We start from the raw sequence: 17652 nt of genomic DNA on the forward strand, positions 1-17652 counted from the left end.
CACTGTGAGCATTCTCACTATATCATTAGGAATCAGGAAGGCCCTATCTGTCATACATCAGCTGTGCACTCCACCAGGCAGCTCACTCACACACACACACACACACGCACACACACACACACACTGGACTCTCCCAGTCAGTCTTCCCACTCATACTGACCCATAACACAGATCAGTCTCAATTAGGCTGTCAAAGCACGAGCAGCAATTACCTTGTACAATAGATGCCCTTCTGAATTCATGCCCGCCTGTTTCACTGGCACCATTCACTGCTTGTCCAGGCCAGGGCCATGCCAAGCACATTAGGCTACTACCTCATCTGCTAGCAATTGACTGTGTGTGTCCACCCAATATGAATGGACCAAGGCTCTTTCTGGCATTGTAGTTATTTATGTTGGCTACGTCTGCCTCTTCAGCATTGTGGTGATAGTGATGGCTGACTTCTAGAAGACTCTATACTCAGGCTAAAGTGGTCCATCTTCGGCACCCACTTAGTTGGGGCATAGTCCCCCATTTAGAGGGATTTTAACCAGCACACAAACTACATGTCAGCTGTAAAACATCACTCAACCTCTCGATCCATTTATCGCATCACCTCATATTTTTAGGTCATACTTATCTTTCCCTCTATTTCAAACACGCATACAGACCTTCCCAAACTCTCTCTCCCAGTCCTCCAGTGAAGTATCCCAGTTCTGCCCTCCGTGTTCTGTCGAGACTGTCAGTGGGATAGTTATTTTGTTCTCTCCCTCCCCCCTTCTCTCCCAGGGGCCCCACAGCTGCACTGTGTGTGTGTATTCCCTGTGTGTGTGTGTTCCCTGTGTGTGTGTGTTCCCTGTGTGTGCCCCTGCCCATTCCTGACCCGCGTGTGCGCGCGTGTGAACGCATGGATACACAAGCGTGTATAAGGTTCTGGATCACTTCTGTTCAGGCTAGCATCATCCTAGCATTTCCCGCCATATTGTAGTCCGGTTGGTTGTGTGCGTCTGGTCCTCTGTTAGTGGCTGTGTCCACAGACACAGGGCTGACCCTACCACTGCTGCACTATACTGAGTGATATAACAAACTGCTTAACTACTCCCACCCCCCCTTCATTAATGAAACATCCCTTTCTGCCCCCTGAGTGCCTCTACTGCCCCCTAGTGAGAGATGGGTAGACTGTGCAGAAGGGATCCTGATGGGACAGTGTGTGTCTCGGCTCGTGTGTGGTTGGGCTATTGTTAACCTCGTCTTCTTCTCACAGCATCGCATGAGGATTTGCGTTTTCCTCTTGTATTCACTTACGTCTCTCTCTTTCTCTCTCTCTCGTTGTTTAAACCCCTCTCTACTCTTTCCTTTGCAGTGGGGCGTCTTAACTCTTTGGCCTATCTGTCTCCTGAAGCCTGGGGCTGGATTTCCTCCGCCAGCTTGTGTGTACTAACCTGTGACTGGGGGTGTGCTCTCCCCTGTGTGCCCTGCTGCAGCATGCCTGGGTCCCTCCCCAAGGGCCTCAGGGCCCAGGGCCTCACCTGACTGAAGGAGGCCCTGGTTCTCTCTCTCTCTGTCTGACTCTGGTGTTTCAGGTCCAGACTAACCCAAAGTGAGGGGTGCCATTTGTAAATGACAGGAGGAAATCTGTCCAACACTTTAGCTTGTTAATGAGTTTTCTTTTTTTCTTTCTTTTTTTGAACGTGGTTCTGTCGGCCTTGTGGCTTGCGTATGATGCACAATAGCCAGTGACGGTACTCCCATTATCATAACAGTGGCACCCCATCATAGTCCTGTTTTCGGTCTGTCCTGGTCTTTCTCTCTGTCTCTTTTTCCACCTTTGGGAGATGTTCAATCGATTGTTTGTGTGTGTGCGTTTGCGTTTGGGTCTAGGGGCCACAGTGCGAAGCGAGGGACGGGGATGGAGAGATCTCAGAGCAGCACGTGGGATAGCGGGGAGGAGAGCAGGAACAAGCTGGTGAAGGCTGCCTCCACCTCCAAGCTGCTGGCCAAGGTGGCCAAGAACGCCGAGAAGTGAGTCTGACGCACGCGACAACGACGGCACTGGTAGTTAGGAGGTTTAATTCAAGTTATTGCCGCTTTCATCATTTCCAGTCACACCTGACTGGCTGTTGTGGGTTTTCTTGCAGACACAAGGACACCGTGATTAGCCAAGGTAAGCACTATGCACTGAGTTAAGGTCTCTTAACTCAGTGATGTCAACCAGGCTGTCCATTGGGCAAGAGGCATTAGAGCTGGTGTACTTGTCACTACTCCTGTTGTTCCTCACTGTATCCTACCTTTTACCATTCACCCTAGTGTGAACATCTAGCCGTCTTGGTGGTGGAACCATTGTACTGTAGCTGTTCTCCTTTTGTCTAGTACCATTGTGTGTGTGTGTGTGCGCGCGCGTGTTGAGTGACATTGTTTCTGTCTCATGACCAGCCAAAATGTCAACCCGTGAGAAAAACAGCCAAGCAGGTGAGTGGTTCTCAAAGACAGCCCGTCAGCAGGCAGCACATGAAACAGCCAGCGCTTGCCTCGATCTCCGTCTGCTTGATGGCTGGTCTGTCCTCTCCAGCACTTTTGATTTTTTTTCAGTCCTTCTGGTCGATCACTCCATCTATCTAACACGCCACACACATTATCCCCTCCCCCCCTCTGCTCCTTCCGCACTCTTGCCCTCTCTCTTACTTTGGATATGGTCGCCCTCAGGCGATGCCCTGCCCAGATTAAGAACATGCCTGTGCCCGGCCTTGCCCTGTTCTGTGGGCACGTCGCAGTGTCTTGTGCCCCGGCCTCACCGGGTTATCTGTGGTCAGCGACGAATGGGTTTGTTCCAGAGACCCATGCTGGACTCTAATTAGCTAAATCGAATAGTCTGTTCCCGGCATGACTGACCACTGACAGAGTCTGGGAGTCCGGGAAGGCATTCAGTTAGGATGATTGCAGACCACAGTTCTTATAGTTGTGATCACGACTTGAGCAAGCATCCGTGCCTAGTGCATCACATGCAGGGCCTGTCGATTATCCTCACAAGGGGATGCAGTCAGGGCCCCATAACTGTGGAGAATAGCTTGATCCCAGGTGTTCTTTTATGAGCAGGGATTCTGGAAATCTATTCCTCTCTCTCTCCACCTCTAGTCGGCCTCCCCCATCCCTCTCTCCCCATCATGGGCCCACTAGGAGAGTGGAGCTGTTCCCCACAGGGCTGGAAGGCCGACAAGGGAAACACATTCCAGGAATCCCAGTCCACTGCAAATCGACCCTATATCCATCCCCCCCCCCCCCCCCTCTCTCTCTCTCTCTCTCTCTCTCTCTCTCTCTCTCTCTCTCTCTCTCTCTCTCTCTCTCTCTCTGTGTCTTCTATCCTTCCATCCTCTTCTCTTATTTCAGCTTGGGATGGTGGTTGCTGACTCACTGCTTCACTCCTGCACGACACCCAACGCTTCTTTCAGTTTCTCCTGACTTCTCGTCTTCTTTTCTCTCAGTCTCTCGCTCTCCGCCTCTCCCTTTTCGTCTATGGCCTTCTCTCTCCCACTCTCTTTCTCTCTCTCTCTTTGAATGTCTGCCTGTTTGTCCCAAAGTGCCCTCAGTCTATCTGAAAAGCATGCATGGTCCACTGACTAAAAAAACAAACTGCTTTGAATTAAACGAATAATCATATTCACACTCACTGCGTGTGTCTCGTGTGTCAGCCGGGAGGGTGGTGAAAAGTCTGGCTTCTGCTGCTAAATACCACCGGTTGGCTTAATGGACTAAACTCATGTCGTGCTCTCTGACTCACCCTCTCTGACTCACCTAATGTGAAAAGGAACGCTGTTGGCCTGACCCTAGTTATTTTTGAGCAGTATCTTATTTTCCTGTGGGTTTTGGGATGGTGAGATTATATCTTTAATGGCTGTGCGGTTGGGTTCAAAAGCATGTTGTTTTCAGTCAACTTCTTTGCTTGGAATTGTGAACACAATTGACGGGGGCAGTCTCTTTTTTGCTTCCGCCAAGTTGTGCATTGCCTCCACGCCGAGTTTTCTGAGGTGTTCCACCATCTCTCCTTCACGCCTCTCCTCAGCCTGACACGGTTCCTTCTCTGCTCGCTCTCCACAGAGGGAGACTACATCAAGATGTTCATGCGCGGTCGTCCCATCACCATGTTCATTCCCTCAGACGTAGAGAACTACGAGGACGTGCGCACAGATCTGCCCCCCGAGAGGCTCAAGCTGGAGTGGGTGTATCCTTCCCCGCACGCTTCAGACTTCCCCCGAGTGCCGGTCGAGTCCTAATACTCTAAATACACAGCCTACCTTGCGTATGCATGTATTATTGTTTCAAAGAAGAAGGAATGTAATCCATTGTCCAGAGTGTTTTCCTACTGTGTAGTCCCCTACCTGTCTCCATACTGTATGTACTGGCACCTTGACTTCCTGCTTCAGGTATGGCTATCGAGGCAGAGACTGTCGAGCCAATGTGTACTTGCTGCCCACAGGGGAGATAGTCTACTTCATAGCCTCCGTGGTGGTGCTCTTCAACTACGAGGAGAGGACACAACGCCACTACCTGGGACACACGGACTGCGTCAAATGGTGAGCTGTCGTAAACAGGCATGGGAGCTGGTGAAGGATGTGAGGGAGATTGTAGTGCATGGCAACTGGAGCCATAGAAACACATCACCTGACGTCCTGTGGAGACTGAGTTGTTGTTTTTGATTGCTTTATTAACTCCCTGAAGACTTACCTGGCGCAAGGATTTCCAAGGAATATTGATGGTTAATTATGGATATTGCCAGGGGATTGGCTGTCGTCACATGAAATCATCAAGGTTGATTAAGAAAAACTGCCACACAAGCTTTCATACACACACACACACAATGGGTCCTACTTTAACCATTGTTTACCTGACACACTCAGTTAGACTATACTTCCTGGTTGAGCCTCTTTGGCCTTAGGATAAATACTTTATGCAACTGAAATGCAAAACAGCCTCTAGACCACCGTTAGAAGAGGCAAATGAGTGAGTCTGACCACAGAAGCCTGACTTTATACCTGAAGTGTTCCCATGATGCCGAGGGGCAGAAACACCAGTGTCCACCATTAAGAAAGTGGAAACAGATGGAACTGTGTTGGTTGTAGACATATTGTTGGACTTATTTATAAGTTTACACAAAATATTGTCAGATGCTCCTGTCATCACTCTCTCTCTCTTTCTCCCTGTCTCTCCCTCCACAGCCTTGCTGTGCACCCTGATAAGATCCGCATTGCCACTGGACAGATTGCAGGAGTGGATAAAGATGGACGGGTAAGATGAACAGTAGCAACCATCATCTCTGCCCTCATCCCTACCCTAATCCCTGCCTTCATATATGCCCTCATCCAAATCCTCTAATGATTGGTTCCTTACCTCAACATTTTGTTCAGCAAACTGGTTGTTGCTGGATGTTGACTTCCCTCTCTTGCACAAATACAAATAATCTGACATGGAAATTCCCATAGCTAAGATACTGATACTTCCTTAGTTTCTTTGTATAGACCCAGTTGGACTGATCTACAGATAATGTGCACTCCTTGTTGTTCAACAACATGATCCTTGTTGGCTTATCAAGTATCTTGCCTTGCACAATCAGCCTCACTGTTGTCCTTGATGTTGACACACCTACACCCCTACACACACACACAAACATATATACACAGGTGCTCTGTATTCATTCATGCAAAATAATTGTCTTAATCCACATCATTATTTCTAAGAAGGTTTAGTCTAAACAAGCCTAACTGGATTTCACCTTTCTGGAACGTCTGGAGGCGAAGATCCATGGCTGTTTGTCTGTCTGCTTGTCTGTCAGTCAGGCACATCCTGCTATGGCCCAGTGAGAGCCTGTTGAATGACTGTCTTGATCGTTTGAGATTCCTTTAATGATTTGTGTGTGTTTGCCTGGTGCCCTGCAGCCACTGCAGCCCCATGTGAGGGTATGGGACTCTGTCAGTCTAGCCACCCTGCAGATCATCGGCCTGGGCACCTTCGAGAGAGGGGTGGGCTCCCTGGCCTTCTCCAAAGCAGTAAGTGACCCCACACACTGAATCAGCAGCCTTTCAGGTATTTAACACACTGAATTATGGGTACTGAAGTCCATAACACGCCACTCTCCAACACTCCACTGTAAATGGGTGAACACAACCCTAACAGATTTCCCAGACAGCAGCAGTACACCCACGCTGTGTCGAGACCTTGGTCTGGGTTTGTTTCTGTGTCCTTTTATTCCCGAACGGCCTTCTTTGTGAGTGAGCTAGTGGGTCAGTGATGTCGTTGTGGTGCTGAATACCTCATAACCTCTCTAATCAGGAGTCGTTTGCAGTCTCTCTATTTCTCTCATATTCCCTTTCTCTGTCTCCCTCCATCTTAGTTAAATTCCTCATTATTGCATGATGATAACTTGTGAATCTTTCATTTCCGTTCTCTAGACCAGTAAGACAGTAGAAAGTATTATATTATTCTTTATACTCTTTAATCTTAGTCTTCAAAGCATACATGAACTCTCTTCCCCCCCCCCCTCTCTGTCTCTCTCTCTCTCTCTCTCTCTCTCTCTCTCTCTCGCTCTCGCTCTCGCTCTCGCTCTCGCTCTCGCTCTCGCTCTCTCTCGCTCTCTCTCGCTCTCTCTCGCTCTACCCACCGGCAGTTGGCACGTTCCAGTTGCTTTTACTGTCTCGTTCCCTTCACACGAAACACCCACACACACTCTCCACACTATGACCCATTTAGGCACATACAGGCATTGTTTCATTCCCCACACCAACCATTATGCAAACAATCTCTCAGAGCTGGGTTAATCATTAGCCTATTATGCTATCACATATATCTAGCCGCACCGAGGCTTTACTGCTGCAGTGAATGGGTATTGTGGAGACAGAAATATGAATGAGGTCTATTTGGATTTTTACTGCATTGATATCACAGATTGACAACATGTTTATGTCAAAGAAAATGTTTGGGGCCAGCTGGCTTCTTGGTCATGCTGACAGCTTTAGTGTTGAACCAAACACAACTGAATTAATACATATTTAACATACATATTTAGTTGAATATATATGAAGTAAGCCTAACGCTCAATACATCAGAGTCCCCTCAGGTGTGTTGACATGTTCTCATGTCCTCTCCATGTTTGCTTGTCTCTGTGTAGGACTCCGGACAGCACCTGAGTGTCATAGATGATTGTAACGACCACATGCTGACCGTGTGGGACTGGCAGAAGAAATCCAAGATTGCAGAGATCAAGGTCAGTCACCTGGTTCCCGCCACAGGCCATGCCTCACGGGCCACTTCCTGTACACGTGTCCAACTGGGTATGGTCCTCTTCTAACTTCACGCTGTTTTTGTTCCCTTCCAGTCGACCAATGAGGTGGTGCTCTCAGTGGAGTTTCACCCAACAGACGCCAACACCATAGTGACCTGTGGCAAGTCCCACATCTTCTTCTGGACGTGGAGCGGCACCTCGCTGGCGCGCAAGCAGGGCATCTTCGGGGTGAGGAAGGAGACACACGCACACACACACACACACACAAAGGGGCCATCTAAACAGGCCAGTCTGGGGCACAGTCTCATTCTCCTCTCTCGTCTCGTATCTCTTCAAGAAATATGAGAAGCCTAAGTTTGTGCAGTGCCTGGCCTTCCTCAACAATGGAGACATCCTGACCGGAGACTCTGGAGGCATCATGCTGATCTGGAGCAGGAGCACTGTGGAGCCGGCACCAGGGAAGGGTCCCAAAGGTACGTCACATCCTAGAACCTAGAACTATACACTAAAGGTACATCACATCCTAGAACCTAGAACTATACACTAAAGGTACATCACATCCTAGAACCTAGAACTATACACTAAAGGTACATCACATCCTAGAACCTAGAACTATACACTAAAGGTACATCACATCCTACAACCTAGAACTATACACTAAAGGTATATCACATCCGAGAACCTAGAACTATACACTACTGTCTCAAGGAAGGGCCCTGAAGGTAAATCACATCCTAGAACCTAGAACTATACACTATTGTCTCAAGGGAGGGACCTGAAGGTAAATCACATCCTAGAACTATACACTATTGTCTCAAGGAAGGGACCTGAAGGTAAACCGAGAATTGACTAAACTCAGACGACAGACACGGGAGAAACGACACAGCCTCGAAAGAGAGTGAGACAGAAAGAAAAGAGTGGGAAGCCAGAGAAAGTAGGTTAGAGAGGAGGAGGAGGAGGTGAGTGCTGGCAGGCTGGGATGGCTGTGGAAGGGGCTGGGGTGAGATCCGTAATGGTTTACACTGGCATGTGGTGGAACAGGACAGGCAGAGCTTGGGGCTTGGTGCCAAAGCTAAACTGTTAATCTCTCTTTATTTACCTGTTCTGCTCCATTGCTGCTACTGCTACCGCTACGCCTCCTGGAGGCTACAGCGCCCAGGTGTGTGTGTGTGTGTTTGTGTGTGTGTGCACGCCTTGCAGAGATGAAGGTCATGTTTATTTTGTAGGCTCCCTCACTCTCACACTCCCACAAAACTCGTATCTGCAGCATCTGCCCTGGCTCTCCCATGCTGCATTAGCTAGCTTCAGAGAGCCTTGTCAGACACAGGCTCCCCCCCCATACCCCACACACACACACACACTCCCTCCTCACCCTTCTGCGTGTCTGTCTCAGGGGGTGACCGGGGTGTTATTAGTAGATAACTCTCTTAGAATAGCAGGGGGGAGAAAAAGCAGGAATGCAGGAAACGCAGACATATCGAGTGAGGACACAATTTCAGTTACACGCTAACACACACACACACATTTCTCCTCTGACAGCAACAAGATCTGGCCTGTAGCTCAGCACATAAACCACATTGTGAATGTTAAGTATTTGTGGTATCCTATTCCCAGAAATCTCCTCTGTGAGCTGTTTTACAGTCTCGCTCGCTCACCCTTCTCACTCTTCTCCCTTTCCCTTTCTCTACCCCCCTACTCTCTCTCTCTCTCTCTCTCTCTCTCTCTCTCTCTCTCTCTCTCTCTCTCTCTCTCTCTCTCTCTCTCTCTCTCTCTCTCTCTCTCTCTCTCATTCTCTCTGCTTCTATCCACCTTTTCCCCACCTTTCCTCTCCTCTCCCCCTCTTCCTCTCCTATCCCCACCTCCTCCTCCCCTCCCCGTTCGTCCCCCACCCCTACCCCTCCTCTTCTCCCCCCCCCCCTCCTGTCACGCAGGTGCGTTCCAGATCAGTCGTCAGATCAAGGCCCACGATGGCAGTGTGTTCACACTGTGTCAGATGAGGAATGGCACCCTGCTGACTGGGGGGGGCAAGGACCACAAGATCATCCTCTGGGACCACGACCTCAACCCCGAGAGGGACATTGAGGTACACACAAACACACACACATACGGATGTACGCCCGTACATCCATGCACACACACACACCCTTATGCACCTACGCACATGCACGTACCCCAAATACCAACGTGCCGGTATACGCACACTCGCAGTCCTGGTCTCACTCCCCTTTACAAGCGAGCACAGTTTTGACTGTAACAATTCGCTCCGGTAGGTCCCAGATCAATATGGAACCATCCGGGCTGTGGCCGAGGGCAAAGGGGAGCAGTTTCTGGTGGGCACGTCCCGCAACTTCATCCTGAGGGGGACGTTCAACGATGGAGTCCAGGTGGAGGTGCAGGTAGGAGACATCCGCTTTCAATCTTCTTGCTCCTGCAAATCCGTTTAAAGAAAGGGAGGACCACATCCCGTGTGTCACATCATTGGTGACCCCTCACCTTTTAACTCTCTGCCACTCCCCCATGTGCCCCCTTAGGGTCACACAGATGAGCTTTGGGGTCTGGCCTCGCACCCCTACAGGGACCTGTTCCTCACCTGTGCCCAGGACAGACAGGTGTGCCTTTGGAACTCTGTAGACCACTCCCTGGAATGGAGCCGGCTCCTGGATGTAAGGCCCCGCACCCCTCACCCCTCACACCCATCCTCACCCCCCCCTGACTGCACACACCTCTCTGGCGCATGCTCACATTATTATCATGAGTTGAACGTGTTCTCCTCTCTCTCATACTCTTTCTCTTGCTCTCTCTCTCTGTTCTCTGCATTTCACTCTCTCTCTCTGTTTCTCTCTCTCCCTCTCTTTTTTTCTCTCTCTCTCTCAGGAGCATGGTCACTGTGCAGACTTCCATCCCAGTGGGGCTGTGGTTGCCATCGGCACCCACTCAGGAAAGTAAGTTCCGCTGCCTCCCCCATACCCTCTCGTCTCCATCCCCATGGTTGGTCCGCATGTGGATGACACCCGTGTCTGTTCTCTTCTCCCAGATGGTATGCTCTGGACGCAGAGACGAGGGACCTGGTCGGCATCCACACAGACGGCAACGAGCAGCTGTCCGTCATGCGCTTCTCCCTAGGTGGGTGGAGTCCCACACGTTTGCCCTCCTTTCCATGGGGATGGGGGTTGGATGTACTGTAGGCTCAGCCAATGAGAGAAGCTGTGAGTGATGATGATGATGATGATGATGGTGATGATGACCCTGGTTGTTGTCCTCAGACGGCACCCTGTTGGCAGTGGGATCGCATGACAACTTCATTTACCTCTATACCGTGGCGGAGAAGGGACGCAAGTACAGCCGATACGGAAAGTGCTCTGTGAGTCCACAGTGTGTGTTTGTGTTCCTTCCTGTGTGTGTGTGTGTGTATGCGTCTCTTTTTCTGTGTCTTTGTGTGTTTTGTGTGTCTGTTCGTTTTTATGGCTTGGTCACTTTGTGTGTGTATATGTTTATTTGAGCTGTGTTACGATCCTTTAAGGACACAGTGTCTTTGTCTGGGTGGTATCTGAGAGGAGAGCAGAGGGAGTAGTGTAGTATGCAGCAGAGACAGAGGTCTTTACATTACAACTGGAGCCTTATGAAACATACCCCATCAAACGGACTTACACAGGATATTCTGCTATGTGTGTGGCGCGTGTGTGTGTGTGTGTTAGCTGGCGTGTGGCCTTGGGGAGTGCTTGTGCCTCTCAGCTGGATTTCTCCATAAGCGATGCCTTCACAGACTGTTAATCATCGAGGCAGCCACAGGCCCAGCAGATAAAAGGAGAGAGTTGTAACAGTCATATTTTGTGTGTGCGTGTATGTGTGTTCCCAGCAGGCTAGAGGTAAAGGTTAGTAGAGCATGACCAGCAGAGTAGAGCTGACCCCAACAGGCCCAGACTCCACAAGGCTGTGTGAATCACTACACTGACACATACACGCGTGCACACACACACACACACACACACACACGCAGTTGTCTTAAGCCCACCCTAGTCTGCAGTTGGCTGCTGCTCAGTCTGCGGTCTTTGTGTTCTCTTCCACTCTCTCTCTCTCTCTCTCTCTCTCTCTCTCTCTCTCTCTCTCTCTCTCTCTTTCTCTCTTTCTCTCTTTCTCTCTCTCTCTCTCTCTGCCACAGTAGGTGTGGTCATGTGTGTGCTTGGTGTTAACATCAAGACCGTGCCTGTGACAGGTGGTCCAGTTGTGGTTCATGTGTCTCAGACATCAGTCCCTCCTCAGGATGGAGGCGAACACGGTGGTCTGTCTTGCCGTACTGTATGTTGTCTGTGGTGCCAGGCCACATGACTTGGATAGCTCCCATGCTGCCTTGCTGTGCAGCCACGGTGTTGCTCTCCAAAATATAGTACCTCAGGTACAACCATATGTCTTCTACCACACAATATTCCTCATGTTCCACAAAACGTTCTACCACACAATCGACCCCAAATTCGACCGTGTGTTCTACCCCACGTTCTAGCCCACATCCTACCCCACATTTGAACGCATGCGCTACCGCACGTGCTGCAATCGGAGGTCAGGCTGTCGATGCTTCAAAAGGACGCGTGCAGCATCAGTCTGGTGGAGCCTGGGTGTGTGAGGGGCGGGTCGTTGGGTCCAGTTAGCTGCAGGCTCAGCTGCGGAGACCTCTAGTGGAGGTTTCATTTCTGTTGGCCAACGCCAGTCTGTCTGCTCTCCCATCTCACTCTATTTTGGGGATTCATTGGATTTGTATTGAGAGACAGGTTGAGAGATTATTGGTCGATTTAGAACAGGATGTTGATGTCCGCGGTGGACATACCGTCGTGCGTCAGTCGGATTGCTGAGGTTTGAGCCTGAGAGTTGTAGGACGGGAACAACATGAATCTGATTGTTAAACCCTGTGTGTGCATGCGGTAAGCGCGTACTGTACTGTTTGTGTGGGAAAGTGAAATCGGCAGCTGTTGGGTGTCTCACCGTAAATCAACGGCATTCCTGTGTGCGTCTGTCTGTGTGAGTAACGTCTCTTGTGTGTGTGTGCGCGCCAGAGCCTAGTGTGTTGGAAGGAAGCCGGTAGACTCATAAGAAACCAAACAAAGTACCGAAAGCGGCCAAGAATCCCTCCCTGACCTTGAGTGTGGGGGAGGATACACACACACACACACACAGACACAGACACACACAATCTGACATTCCACGTTTGGGATGCACAGGGTTGCCTCCCTGTGTGTCTGGCCTCAGCTGTGCAGATGGAGGTTTTTCAAAACGGATTCTCCTCCCGTGCAGCCTGACCGATGTCATCAACTGACCGTGTATTCCTTTTCCTCCAACCCGTCTCTCCTCTCCCCCCCTCTCCCTCTCTCCTCTACATCACCTTTCTCCTCTTCCTCCTCTCTTCTCTCTCCTCTCCCTCTCTCCTCTACCTCACCGTTCTCCTCTTCCTCCTCTCTTCTCTCTCCTCTCCCCACTCTCCCTCTCTCCTCTACCTCACCGTTCTCCTCTTCCTCCTCTCTTCTCTCTCTTTCCTCCCTCTCCTCTCTCCTCCCCCCTCTTTCTCGGCCTCTCTTCTCTTGTGTCGTTTCCAGGGACATTCCAGCTACATCACACACCTCGACTTCTCCCCCGACAACAAGTTTATCATGTCCAACTCGGGAGACTATGAAATCCTCTACTGTAAGTGTTGGCGTCTGCTAGCAGTCCATCCATGTTTCTTCCCATCGTTTGGCCATGCCTGTGTGTATGTCCCGGTGAGCTCACGAGGCTGTGCTGTGTTCAGGGGACATTCCAAACGGGTGCAAGCTGATCCGAAACCGCTCCGAGTGTAAGGACATCGAGTGGGCCACCTACACCTGCGTCCTGGGCTTCCACGTCTTTGGTTAGTACCTGTGTGTGTGTGTGTGTGTGTGTGCGTGTGCGCTTGCGTTTTCTTGTCTTATAGGGATTCCTGATACAGAATGTCTTTCCTTGAAGCCTCACCCGACACAGCTTCGTACTGTTCTGGTCGTGGCGTGTATTGTCTTTGATGTGGCCATGTAAATTGTTGAGTACATGGCTGGTCTCTGACTATGGTTCTGTGTGGCCTGCTCCTACTGCACAAATCCTGTGGTTCTCAATCACACGCACTCCCACAGGCTCGTCTTTCGATTTTCTCTCTCTCGCTCTCTCGCTCTTTCGCTCTCTCTCTCCCTCTGATTTTGAGCAACCATTCACATTTGGGAACACAGGGGCTCTAATTAGTAGTCCTTCCTTTTAGCTTTCTCTGATCTTAGAAGAGAGCACATGACTATGTTCTAGTCTCTCTGGTGTGTCATATGCTACTGTGTCTCCCTCTTTGCCTCTCACTCATGCACCTCTATCTCTCACTCTCGTCGTCTCCTTCTTTCCCTACTTCTCTTCTCCTGTGAGTCCAGCGCCGAGTCTTCAATAATGGAGAGGCTACAGCAGCCCCCTACTCCACATAGCTCAGCTCTTTATGAGGCTGGAAAAAGAATTCACTCTTGACTTTCAGATTCCACAGTTCTCAGCCAGTAGTAGATTGGGCTCGCTGGCCAGCCACTGACAGGAACTGATAGGACCCCCGAGAACTAAGATTGTATGTGTGTGAAGTGACCACTATTTATTTGTACGTGTGTGTGTGTGCATTTGTAAACGTGAGGGCAAAGAATGTTCTGATGTCCCGTGTGTGTTTCTAGAGTTGGTGTGCCCCCTTGTGGTATATATGTGACATGGACCCTTGCATTTAATTTGGAGAATAGGTGTGTTTTCGCTAGTGTGTCCTCCAACATCTTGTGTGTGTGTGTGTGTGTGTGTGTGTGTGGGGACTCTCCTCCAGGGGTGTGGCCCGAGGGTTCAGACGGCACAGACATCAACGCCCTGATCAGATCCCACAACAGGAAGGTGATCGCCCTGGCTGACGACTTCTGCAAAGTGCACCTGTTTGCCTACCCCTGCTCCAGACCCAAGGTCAGACCTGCAACCTGGGACCTCATAACCATATTTGAGCTTTTCTGCTTTATTGTCTCACTATCTAGTCTCTGATTTCCCAACGCCACGTTAGGCAAGTGTTAACCCAATCATACCCACCCACCTGACCTCCACCCCTCTCGTCCAATCCCCCAGGCCCCCAGCCACAAGTACAGCGCCCACAGCAGTCACGTGACCAACGTGACCTTCATGCACAACGACAGCCACCTGGTGTCGACCGGAGGGAAGGACACCAGCATCATGCAGTGGCGCCTGGTGGAGAAGACGCCCTCGTTGGTCCCCAGTGACTCCTCCCTCTCCCTGGGAGAGGGCCTGCAGAACTCCACCCACCGCGGCGTCCCGCTGGTGCCCCAGACGCCCACGCCCACAGAGCTGTCCCTGGCCCCCTTCACCCTGACTCCCAATGCCCCTCCTCCGTGCAGTGTGGCCACGCCTCCCCCGACGCCCACCGAGCTCCCCGTGCCCACGGCCAATGGACAGCAGGAGAACTCCCTGGAAACGCCGTCCCCCTCCGACCTGACCCCGCCCCGCTCCGAGTCCACCCCTCCCCCCTCCGATAGCACGCTGAGCGCGAAGGACAGCCTGGACCCCAGCGACGACACGGCCACGCCTAGTGACGAGGGCCGCCCTTTCACCCCTCCCTCCTAAGAGGTGGCGTCTCGGAGCTCTCTCTTGCTCAGCACTCTCCCTGGTGGTCCCTGGTTGTAACTGCGTCTCTCAGGTGGAGCGCAGGCTGGCCTCAGCATGTGTTCAAGTTTCTGGCGTTCTTTTTTTAGCTCCTTTTCGTGCTCTCTTCTCTTTTGTGTTTATTGGACAAGCATGGAGGGTGTCAGGGAGAGGAAGCTGTACGTTTGGCTCTTGTAATGTTCAATTTTTAGATACTTTTGTGTGTGTGTGCGGTAGTTTGTGAGGAGAGGATGTTGTGGTTATTTTGGGTCATGCGGTTGTTTAGAGAGTATGGAATCTCTTGGAGAGTTAAACTTTCACAGTTAGACGACACATCTGATACAGAGACACAAACACTAGCACTCAAGCAGACACTAATCCATAACACACACACACACTCATGGTCACATTTGTTTCTGTGGCGGGACCTTCAGTAGATTATACCATGGCGTGGGTTTATCACAGATGATGACTGATTCTACTAGCAGATAGGAAGATGATCCCTTCTTTGTCTGTCTCTAGCAATTGTGCTTTAGGAGCAGTGCTAGGGGACAGCCAGGCAACCCCTGGTAACCACTCTCCTCAGTACCACTCTCTCCTATCCTACCATCAGGCTGCTGTCTCTAGGCTCTGGTGTTGCCATGGAAATGGATACTATAGCTACAGGCATTCTGACCAAGTTGTACACGCACCTGCAATAAAACAGCATTTCATAGACAAAGGTAGGACCACACACACGTTTTACTATCAGCCTGCAGTTTCAATCAGGTATGTGTGTGTATGTTATGTGTGTGTGTGGGTGCATGCATGCGTGTGCGAAAGTAAGAAACCCCAGCAGACTGCTTCTCCTAGGCAATAAGCAGTTCTCTCTGGTAGAGGTTGCATGTTGCTCATCACTCTAGCCTTTCTGCAGTTACAGCAAAAAAAAAATCAAAAACAAAAAAACAGTCCTGAAAGACTTCCTGTGTCTGAGGGCCTATAATGCTGCACGGCGGAATTCTCTTGACACCTGCATTACATGCATCAATAAGACCTACATTTTTTTTAAGAGTTTCCCCTGCCACCTTCTATTGGACTGCTTTCTCTTTAAAAAGCTTTTTCCTGGGACTGTGTCATCACTCCATTCAACGGATTGCAACGTTAAAAGAAGAGAAGTCTTAATGATGTGTGAGCCGCCGTTTACACATTTGTGTCATTCCGGAGGAGGGCGTGGCCAGCTACCCCGAACTCCCTCCCCCACCCCCCCACCCCGATAGTCAACCCCCCCCCCCCCCCCCCAGCAGAAACTCAGGACTGACTAACACTCAAAGTACACAGCCAGCAGGGCACAGAGGGAGAGACAGAGGGAGAGACAGAGGGAGAGACAGAGGGAGAGACAGAGGGAGAGACAGAGGGAGAGACAGAGGGAGAGACAGAGGGAGAGACAGAGGGAGAGACAGAGGGAGAGACAGAGGGAGAGACAGAGGGAGACAGGGAGAGACAGGGAGAGACAGAGACAGAGGGAGAGACAGAGGGAGAGACAGAGGGAGAGACAGAGGGAGAGACAGGGAGAGACAGGGAGAGAGATAGAGAGGGAGAGAGGGAGACAGAGGGAGACAGAGGGAGACAGAGGGAGACAGAGGGAGACAGAGAGAGACAGAGAGAGACAGAGAGAGACAGAGAGAGACAGAGAGAGACAGAGACAGAGAGAGAGAGAGTGGGAGAGGGAGAGGGATTCTCTGGCTGCCTGGCTGGAAGGGGCTCCTCTGTTCTTCATGTGGATGAGGAAGGACAGAAATTAAGATTGTTCTATTGTTTTACTTCTCATGATAGTACACCCTTTCTACATCCATAGACATGGTCAAGGGGATTCTGTTTTGATAGTAAGAAATATATATCTGTAAATGCAAAACAATGGTTTGGTTACTTGCACAGGATATCATGATGGGATGATTCAATTCAAGAATGTCTTCAGCGAGGTAATGTTTTACCATGGGTTGGATTTGGTCAGAGAAGAAAGGATCTTGTAAAAAGGCATGGTCTTTGAGGTTAGAAGGAGCATGTTTGGTCTCTATCTCACACAGAGTGAGGGGGCTGGAATAAGTGTAGGTACAGGGAAATGCATGACTGGGCTATGTGATGGGTTAGGTGACAGTGACCGGGTATTGACGTTGAAGTAAAGATGTAGTGTAACTTAGACACAGCAAGAGGGGCCCAAAGTTGTTGACATGCTGTACCACTGTTGGCCTCTGTCAGACTTTCAACTGGTCCAAAAAAAACTTATTTACCTTTATATGCTTTGTCATGTTCAGACTTTTTTTTTCTTCTTCAAATGAACTGCTTGTGTTTTCTCCTTTTTCGAATGCTTTAGGTTGCAGAACACATTTTAATGGGTTATGTCCTGTAGTTTTTTCCTGTGATTCTGTTGTGTAGTTTTAGTGTCAGTGGGACTTGCTTTCCCACAATGCCCTGTGTGCGAGTGCATGAAAGTCAAAGTTGAAAGACGTGAAACCATTTTTAACTCTTTATAGTAACTCCAAAGGCCTCATTACGTTATTTCTAAAGTGGCAGAGATCGTTTTCTTTCAGAGCTCTCCTCCTGCCTCTCTAGTTTTGCTCGAGATAGGAGTTTGTGTCCTGAGGCTCATTTGCCACACCCGTCCCTTTTGTACATTCAGGTGTGGCTACTTGTCTAAATGTATATAATGGTATGCCTGTGTTTATATTTCATGTCCATGCAGTCCTCTGCCTTGCAGCTTCCACAATTGAATCATTCTC

The 17652-nt window shown here is 50.1% G+C and overlaps 1 protein-coding gene across 3 annotated transcripts in view; it reads left to right on the forward strand.

The window, feature by feature from the left end:
* Positions 1 to 16138, forward strand: part of eml4 (EMAP like 4) — a 41710-nt gene extending 25572 nt beyond the window's left edge. For all 3 annotated transcript variants that reach the window (XM_084708786.1, XM_084708787.1, XM_084708788.1), the window contains 20 exons: positions 1861 to 2001; positions 2118 to 2143; positions 2413 to 2448; positions 4072 to 4195; positions 4398 to 4547; positions 5190 to 5259; positions 5907 to 6017; positions 7136 to 7231; positions 7343 to 7477; positions 7587 to 7722; positions 9181 to 9332; positions 9520 to 9645; positions 9781 to 9912; positions 10124 to 10191; positions 10284 to 10372; positions 10513 to 10610; positions 12832 to 12919; positions 13023 to 13121; positions 14079 to 14209; positions 14366 to 16138. In XM_084708786.1, the coding sequence (XP_084564912.1) occupies positions 1861 to 2001; positions 2118 to 2143; positions 2413 to 2448; positions 4072 to 4195; positions 4398 to 4547; positions 5190 to 5259; positions 5907 to 6017; positions 7136 to 7231; positions 7343 to 7477; positions 7587 to 7722; positions 9181 to 9332; positions 9520 to 9645; positions 9781 to 9912; positions 10124 to 10191; positions 10284 to 10372; positions 10513 to 10610; positions 12832 to 12919; positions 13023 to 13121; positions 14079 to 14209; positions 14366 to 14878 (2521 nt within the window). In that variant the 3' untranslated portion in view covers positions 14879 to 16138. The remainder of the gene's footprint in view (positions 1 to 1860; positions 2002 to 2117; positions 2144 to 2412; positions 2449 to 4071; positions 4196 to 4397; positions 4548 to 5189; positions 5260 to 5906; positions 6018 to 7135; positions 7232 to 7342; positions 7478 to 7586; positions 7723 to 9180; positions 9333 to 9519; positions 9646 to 9780; positions 9913 to 10123; positions 10192 to 10283; positions 10373 to 10512; positions 10611 to 12831; positions 12920 to 13022; positions 13122 to 14078; positions 14210 to 14365) is intronic.
* Positions 16139 to 17652: the final 1514 nt, after the last annotated feature.

This window comes from Hypomesus nipponensis, chromosome 11 (genome assembly GCF_054491055.1).
Source record: "Hypomesus nipponensis isolate SF chromosome 11, ASM5449105v1, whole genome shotgun sequence".
In the NCBI taxonomy this organism is placed as follows: domain Eukaryota; kingdom Metazoa; phylum Chordata; class Actinopteri; order Osmeriformes; family Osmeridae; genus Hypomesus; species Hypomesus nipponensis.